Raw genomic sequence first — 8,838 nt, 5'->3', positions numbered from 1 at the left:
AGGTTCAGAATGTCCACCCCTCTGTCAATTTGACCGGCAGGCTGTAACAACAGATTGCTTTGATATGAACTTAATATGAGGGAACTAAAAAGAAACAAACACTCACAGTATTGACTCTGCTAGCTTCAGATCTATGCCCAGATCCCTGAGAAGAATGTGAAGTTTACCAGTAAGGAGAACGAGGGCAGTGATGACAGCGGTCAGTGCATCAAGGAAAAAGGTACAGGAATCAGGGCGGCCAGATATGAACAGACAAAGGGACCATATCTTCTCATTTTGGATTAGCCTTTGATATATAATAGGATAGATCACTTACTTTTGTGGCTTGATAAAGGACAAATGAATGTATAGTAATGTATGGTACAAATCAGATTTGATCCTATTCCAGAGTTATCTATGTTCATTGTATGTGTAATACTGGGATTCCCCTTTTTTCCCTAGTGGCAGCACAGATCCTGAAGATGGCCAAGTGCACTGTGTCCTGTGACAAAGACAAAGTGTATGTGAAGCCTAAAAACCTTACACTTGAGCCCTCTGTGAAGTTTGAGGTACAGTAATTCACACAATTAATGTTATAATTAAGTACCTTGAAGACATTAAAGAGTGACTGCCTTTAAAAAGCAACAAATCCCTTTAAAAATGGACGATGTGGCATCGATTCGAGTCAGAAACAGTTATTCTACTGTCAAAATTGACTACAGTGTAAATATGTTAATTTTGGTCATAAAGTCAGTCTCTTCTAAAACGGAGTTTGGAACATCTGTGCATCACAACGGGTAAATAAAGGTTGGGTTTTGATTTGATGATGTCCATTTGCACACTAACATGGGGTGAACAGCTGCAGTGATTGCTCTTTATCCAATAGCATAGACAGTGAGACACACCTGACCAGCATCTCCAACTTTGTTTTCATAAGACAAAACATTGCACATTTTCTTACTTGAGAAATAATGCACCAAACACCTTAGTTAGATGTAAAACTAAAACATCCTTGGCAAAAGCATCATCATGGTTATTTTATTCTGTGCCTACAGTGTCTCATGGGGGACAAACGTCAAAAACCAAACGGGGATGAAACAGACTGAAATCTCGTTTTTCTAATGAGCAACAGAAAAACACACGTGCCAATCGGTGTGTTTAGTGGCCCTTAAAAGACAATCTCCTACACCTGATAATGATTTAATTTACCAAGGAGTCTGTGTGTGTGCTAGGCTAGGGAATAACCGTCTTTACTACAAAGTGTAAAGGCATGTTCCAATCTATTTTGAGTTAGGAGTTGGGGTACGTTCAAGAAAATGATGCCATTCGCCTGGCACTTGTCCACCATTACTTATTTTATGGCTGATTTAGTGCTGTACTGTTGACAAGGTGACACATTGTGAACAAGGTTTGTGGCTGTCGCTGTGCAGGTGCACCTTGATGTCTCCACAAAGACAGTCAACTTCTCCAATGCCCAGCCCCCAATGCCTGAGGAGCAAATGAGAGATTGTCTGGAGATTAGCTTCTCCAAGCCCAGTTGAGGGGGAGGAGAGGTGGAGAGGTTGGACTATGACATGTACTCTGGGAAATGAAAAATCACCTTCCTCAACACTGGAGGTACAGTAGATCTATTCATTAATCATTAGTGTGTGTGTGTGTGCATGTTCACTCACACTGCACACTGTCCTAACCCATCTGGACAAGAGGAATACCTATGTAAGAATGCTGTTCATCGACTAAAGCTCAGCATTTAACACCATAGTACCCTCCAAACTTGTCATTAAGCTCGAGACCCTTGGTCTCGACCCCGCCCTGTGCAACTGGGTCCTGGACTTCCTGTAGAAGTTGTTGTTTTCCTGTAGAAAACAACATCTCCACCCCTCTGATCCTCAACACTGGGGCCCCACAAGGGTGCGTTCTCAGCCCTCTCCTGTACTCCCTGTTCACCCAAGACTGCATGGCCATGCACGCCTCCAACTCAATCATCAAATTTGCAGACGACACTACAGTGGTAGGCTTGATTACCAACAATGACAAGACTGCCTACAGGGAGGAGGTGAGGGCCCTCGGAGTGTGGTGTCAGTAAAATAACCTCACACTCAATGTCAACAAAACAAAGGAGATGATCGTGGATTTCAGGAAACAGCCGAGGGAGCAGCCCCCTATCCACATCGACGGGACAGTAGTGGAGAAGGTGGAAAGTTTTAAGTTCCTCGCCGTGCACATCACGGACAAACTGAAATGGTCCACCCACACAGACAGTGTTTACTACATCACTACACCCTGGTTACACCTCCACACCTGGTGACATTCATTTACTACATCCTGGTTACACCTCCACCTTCACACCTGGTGACATTCATTTACTACAGCACTACACCCTGGTTACACCTCCATCTCAACACCTGGTGACATTCATTTACTACAGCACTACATCCTGGTTAATGTCACCAGGTGTGGAGGTGTAACTAAGGTGTAGTGATGTAGCAAATTAATGTCACCAGGTGTGGAAGGGGACCTACTGACAGTGCAAAATAATAATAATGTGATGTCTGTGGTTGACACCAACTAGAAGTACTGAGGGACTAAAATTGGGATGCAGAGCTGACGTCCTGTCTTCATGAGGCCTCTTTCTAACTACCAAAACGTCAGTGAAGTTCTACAAGAAATGCATTTTTGGAGCAAACATATTATACAAGAAGAATAGTTGGAAAATATCCCTACAATTTGTCCATAACAATTGGCTTATTTCTCTTTACTTTTGTATGTCTCACCAGCTACACTAAAACCTGGTGTTTCCAGTGTACTATACCACAGTGGTCTCTACTGGCATGTCAACAGCACTGGTGTGGTTAAATTTCACAGCAGTGTACTGAACATCCTCCTCCTGTTTCTGGGGTTGAGACGGTTGGGCAGTGGAGTATTCAGGCACTTCCTGGTTTCTGTGTTGAATGCTGGCGTATTGAACGTTATCCTGGTTGTCTGTGTCCACTGTCGGTGCTGCAGTATGGGTTATGGCCATGCCTGAGATGTTGTCATACACGGGACTAGAGTCTTGCTGATGAGGAGAGAGGGCAGACAACATGAGGGTTGAAAAATAAAGTAATACCACAGACATTGAGTCCATCTCTTCAAAGACCACTTTAGTTCTCAGTCAACTGATTCCAACACTCACCTGTCCATTGTCTACTGTGTCTCTTCTGTCTCTTGTGTCGGAGGTGGATTTGGAGGCCTTCTTCCTGTTTTGTAAATTAAAGAATGAATGAACATATGAATGGATGAACATATGAATGGATGAATCAATTCAAATCAATCAAGATCAATTATAAAAAACACAATGTAAAAAAAGAGGTAAATTATTCACTCACCTGAACCACATAAGGACAGAGAGACAGAGGATGAGAACCAGAACAACCACTATGATTCCTATAGATGCATTCTTCACAGAAGCTTGTTTCTCTAAAGCATAAAGAATGATGTGAATGTTATCTGATAGTGTAACTTGAAATTTTAAATAAAAACACAATCTTACCGGCTACAATGATCAATTGAGGTGTAGATATCTGGGCTCCAATTGTATTCTCAGCCTCACAGTGGTATTCTCCACTGTCCTCAGAGCTGATGTTAGTGATGCTGTAACTCTGTCCTGATGCTTTTGGTGAGGTTACGTTCTTCTTGTACCAGGTGTATTTGACCACAGGTGGGTTGGCATCACTGCTGCAGGTCAGAGTCACTGAACTGCCCTCCACTATTTTACCAGAAGGACTGACTGATACTGACACTCTCTTTGGGCCATCTAGTGTTGGGAATGACATACAAATGAACACACAGTGTAACCAAAGTATAATACTAGAATTAAATTGGTTAGATTATATATATTTATTGTACTCACATCTGACAGTGAGAGTCTCTTCAGCAGAGGGGAGATTCTCATGGCCGTTTACAGCACAGGAGTATCTGCCTGTATCCTCACTGCTGACTGGGTCTAGGTACAGGTAGTTACTTTTGGTCTTTGGGTTTGTGAGACGTTGTCTGTTCTTCTTCCAGATGTAGGTGGGGTTAGGGTTGTCAGTCAGAGTACAGGTGGTGCTACAGGTCAGTGTCACAGGCTCTCCCTCTGTCACTATAGTTTGAAATTTTGCCTCCAGGCCTGTGATTAAAAACAAACATTATAACCTTATCAACTTACCCAACAACCATTGTAAGCAAATTACACAAGACGTCCATATTATATACAGACTGTCATTCCTAATGTACTGTATAATATCAAATTAAAACAGATTTCCAAAGACTTGAATGTAACTGATAAAGTATTACAAAATAGTGTACCTGTGACGGACAGCCTGACTCCAGGACTGCCAGAATAGCTCTCACTTCTCACACTTTGAAAGACATAACCTTGTATGATCTGAGTCCTGAATGTAAAACAGTACTCAGCTGAGTCACTCTCTCTCAGGTCTGTGATTCTCAGGGTGCAGTCATTCACTCTGTCCCCATAGTACTCCACACGATCATCATTCTGAGGTTTCACAACAGACCATCTATAGAACCATGATGTCCCTGTGACTGTATGACCTCTGGGATATGTATAAGAGCAGGACAGATCCACTGTTGACCTCTTCAAGGCACAGATACTCTGAGGGTTGTAAGTCACCCTCCAGCCATTCTGACCCAGTACCACTGCAACACAGTCACACATCACAGGGCAACTAAAGAACCATTAAAGAAACCCCTGGCCCACACCCAATTTTGTCCACAGTTGCGTAGAGATAAGCGAATGGAAACCACAAGCATATACTATATGTGAGGTGTGAGGAGCAAATCTAAATATTAACAAGGAAATTAATAATTTACAAATGAACATTGAGGATCAACTCATTGTGAATTGTTAGAATTGTTTAGAAATGTCTATAGATTGAATAGCAAAGGATAGGAAAAGGATGGTTACTGAAAGGTTAGGAATGAGACCATACCTGTCTCAGACCAGATAAAGACCATCAACACACTTCCTGCTGTTCTCAATGCCATTGTTGCATCTCCATGCAGTCTTACAAACAGAACGGTAGACAACTAAAACACACTTTATAACTGCTGAATAACTGCACTTGATACTTAGCACACAACGGTATTATATATATATGTATTGCTCTAAATACATTTCCCCCTCTAATTCTGACCATATCGTTAAGGCCAAAGACCCTATCATTATCACAATATATGGTTTATTACTAAAAACATCAAATTAAACACAATGTTTTTAGATATTGTCACACGTACTTACAGAGTGAAGTGGAAAGGACTTGTACAGTAAATCAACTGACTAGCAGTGTGTGGAAACAGGAACTAACAGTGTGGTTGGCACATATTGAAAGTAGCTGATACAGAGCTGTCCTTCCACTTTAGACATTAACATAGATGATGCTGTTACGAGGAGCGAAGGTGGGGAACCCAAGAGCGGACTCAGAAGAGGAAGTCGGGATGAATGTGTTTATTGAACACAGAGAAATATGAAGTGCAGAACCGGGGTAGCTCAGATGAGTGCAAAAAAAACAGGAGTGTAGAATGAGGTTGGAGTTGCCTGAGCAGGACAGGGAAACAGGTCCTGAGGGGAATCCAATGTAATGGTGGGGAGTGAAATCCAGAGCAAGGTGGTGAGATGTGGAACAGGAGACAGGAGCCAGAAACAGAGCGGTACTGTAAGGAGAGGACAAAAAATGGTTTAAGGCAGGGAAACAAGCACAGCAGAGCAACAGGATCTTGTGAAAAGACAAAAGGCTAGAATAATAACTGATTGCGCAGAGATTACATTCTGGCAGAGTGGAAGTGGCAGGAATGGGTATATGTAGAGATCTTAATTTATGGATGAGTTGCAGCTGGTAGGGATCTGCTCTGACTCCAGCACACCTGTCTCCAATCACACAATTAAACAGAGAGGGAGAGGGAGAGAGAGAACACAGGGAAAGAACTGAGGTAAAGGAGACACCGGACAACCACCAGAGGGCGCAGCAGGAGCAGATGTGACAGATGCATTCTACCTAATAATTATAATTACAATCATCCTCATTATGATCATTATAATAATCAGAACACCACAACAGACTTATATGGCACTTTTCAAAGACCCAGAGACGCTAGAAGCAGAACAACTGATGATGTCACCTAGGCCTACAGATCTGTTAACAGAGCAGATTGAATAGAACATGATAGAAGAAATATGGTTACTATGATGAAGAATAGATTGCACCTGATACTGCAATTAGGAGGTATCAGGCAATGAGACTAATGTTGTATTACATGCTAGTACATAACACATATGGAAACAGTAATGCAAAACAAAACGTTTCACAATGAGATTCATATGCAGAACAAATCATCAAATGCAGTACAATCACATGGAACAAGCTATTATCATGTTGCAAAAAGGAAGGAAGCCTAAATATCCTTTATTGACTGATAATTACTTTTACCTTGATAAGACGATTAAAGTAAAATAATAACAGTAATATAATGTAGATCATCTGATAGAAAACCAATACTATTTGATCTGAACTCACCTGTCCATTGTCTGCTGTCCTTTGTTGCATCTCCCTCCCTGCAGTCTTAGAAACACAAAAGGTAGACAACTTAAACACACTTTATAACTGGTGAATACCTAAGCCTGATGCAAATAAAAATGCACAATACTGTTGTTTACATCTAAGGACACTATGTCTCTTTTTTTTGTGCCAAGCATCTTTGGTATGAATCAAGGACACATTTGTTATGCTCAACTTCAAACCAAGGATTTTAATCTGTCATCAAGAAATTAGTCATCAATATATTTGATGGGTAACCTTATTGATCAGTATTAAAACCGTGATACATTTGAGAATTGTATTGTCTAAGGCAGTGGTTCCCAAATTTGTTATAGTCCCGTACCCCTTCAAACATTCAACCTCCAGCTGCGTACCCCCTCTAGCATCAGGGTCTCGGGACAGTACCAGCGTAATTGCGCACCCAAACTCACATTCATTTTGTTATGTTTGAGTCACTCAGATAACATAAGTCATGGCTAGTTGTGTTGAATTGCAGGAACTTAGCTTTGAAACTTTTATTTTTCTCTTAGACCCATTACCAAATGTGTAGAATTGCAGAAAATCTGCTTTACAGCTGTAAATGTTTTCTCCGCCCCATGGCAACGTGTAGAATTGGAGGAAATTAGCTTTAATAAAACAGCAACATTTTACCTCTGTGGCCAAGAAGGCCTCTGAAACCACTCCCCCACCCAACTTTGTCACTGCTGAAAAAAATCCTAGGGGAAACACTGTTATGGCAGTCTAAGCTTTCGTGTGTGCTGTTCCATTGAATTGAACACCATTGAGGACCCAAAACAATGCCCAGTATAACCTTACACCCTGGCAAGATCATTAGTCACTTTAAATCTATCTTCCAGCCCTGGCTGACTCTGAGGGAGGTACAGTAATGAACATCTACCGTACGAGACATTGAGGCTGTGTATGTACTGTGAGACGGTAGTAAGTCATGCTAGGGAGACTGTCTTGTACCATAATTGGAAAGTGAAATGGGGAGGAAAGATCCCTTAATGATTTAACCCGTCTGTCACTGCAGGCAGGCAGGTGCCTCAGAGAGAGAGAGACTCCTCCCTCTTGCTCACCTCCGCCTGCCTCCCCTCTCCTGCCTCCCCCCAACCTCCCTGCCTGCCTCAGTGCCTCCTTCTGCCTCCCCCAGCCTCTCCTCTACTACAGCACCTAATTGGTTGAATGGTGACTGCTTGTCCCTACACCCCTGGATTCTATACAGTATGATCCATGTCGCATGCCAGTGTGAGTTAAGAATGTCAGAATAGATGCATTTGTCCAAATCTCTACAGGGGATATCTTGGGGGATAGGAAGGATGAAGCCGGACCTTCATAGCCCAGAGCATTTTTATTCTTCCATTTGGGGGCTCCTGAGTGGCGCAGCAGTCTAAGACACTGCATCTCAGTGCTAGAGTGCAAGAGGCGTCAGTCATTGGTTCTACAGGCGGTGTCACATCCGGCCATGATTGGGAGTCCCATAGGGCGGCACACAATTGGCCCAGCGTCGTCCGGGTTTGTCCGGGGAAAGCCCTCATTGTAAATTTGAATTTGTTCTTAGCTGATTTGCCTAGTTTAATAAAAAGGTAAAAATGACCCTTTTTTTACCCCTTTAACAAACATTTTAGGTGGTGATGTGATTGATGCCCTCAAGTTGAATTTAAGAGAGATTTGCACTGTGACAGGGTAAGATGCTAAAAAGTGTGAAACAGGGAGAGAAATTGAAAGACAGTGTGACAATTGAAGTTCTTCCAAACAGCACATCACCAACCCTGATTAGATTCCCCTTGTTTGGGTTGTAAAGGATATTCCTCATTAAAACGTTTGTTATCTCATTTTGCCAAGACAAGCCGCTGGCACCCTGAATGGAGCCAAAATAAGCCAAATACATTTCCTGCCGTGGATTATTTAGCCTCCACTCAGTCATTCAAATAAGATTAATGTCTCCCCATAGTGAATAATGTATGACTGAAGTGGTCTGCAGGGCCAATTTAGCTGGGCCAACCGGCTGATACAAAACCACTTACTGGCCCATGGAAAACAGGACTTAACCAGATCAATTACTCCACCAGTGTCATGGCAACATATTGGGCGCCCTAAAATAGGGAGCTATCTAATCTAGCTCCCTTGGCTCAGACTGTGTGGTCTGAGCCAAATGAGCTGATGGATGCTGATGGGTGTGATTGAATGACTAGAGAACCCCAATGTGCTGAGGTCAGCTACTAATTCCTCTAAGGTCTAAGGGATTCGGCTGAACATCAGGTGGATTTATGACTCTTTGAGG

At 42.4% G+C, this 8,838-nt stretch overlaps 1 protein-coding gene across 1 annotated transcript; it reads right to left on the bottom strand.

Moving 5' to 3' along the window:
- Window positions 1-971: 971 nt before the first annotated feature.
- LOC139406055 (B-cell receptor CD22-like) lies at window positions 972-5,331 on the bottom strand. The gene is made up of 9 exons (XM_071148519.1): window positions 5,261-5,331; window positions 4,953-5,026; window positions 4,309-4,659; window positions 3,872-4,129; window positions 3,512-3,775; window positions 3,348-3,438; window positions 3,155-3,218; window positions 2,371-3,037; window positions 972-2,272 (listed from the first exon to the last, which is right to left on the bottom strand). Exons 2-8 carry the CDS (start codon window positions 5,005-5,007, stop codon window positions 2,786-2,788), a joined length of 1,335 nt encoding a protein of 444 aa, XP_071004620.1. The 5' UTR covers window positions 5,008-5,026; window positions 5,261-5,331; the 3' UTR covers window positions 972-2,272; window positions 2,371-2,785.
- Between the last annotated feature and the right edge of the window lie 3,507 nt (window positions 5,332-8,838).

This window comes from Oncorhynchus clarkii, chromosome 3, assembly GCF_045791955.1.
Source record: "Oncorhynchus clarkii lewisi isolate Uvic-CL-2024 chromosome 3, UVic_Ocla_1.0, whole genome shotgun sequence".
In the NCBI taxonomy this organism is placed as follows: Eukaryota; Metazoa; Chordata; class Actinopteri; order Salmoniformes; family Salmonidae; genus Oncorhynchus; species Oncorhynchus clarkii.
Note: the sequence above shows the minus strand (reverse complement) of the source record. Positions and strands in the feature narration are given on the sequence as shown.

What these genes read in the sequence shown, in the direction of transcription:
- LOC139406055 (XM_071148519.1), bottom strand. Translation starts at nt 5,007, where the DNA reads ATGGCATTGAGAACAGCAGGAAGTGTGTTGATGGTCTTTATCTGGTCT. An exon ending in AGAGACTCTCACTGTCAGAT is followed by an intron (nt 3,776 to 3,871) that starts GTGAGTACAATA and finishes TCCCAACACTAG; the next exon opens with ATGGCCCAAAGAGAGTGTCA. An exon ending in ACACAGTAGACAATGGACAG is followed by an intron (nt 3,038 to 3,154) that starts GTGAGTGTTGGA and finishes TCTCCTCATCAG; the next exon opens with CAAGACTCTAGTCCCGTGTA.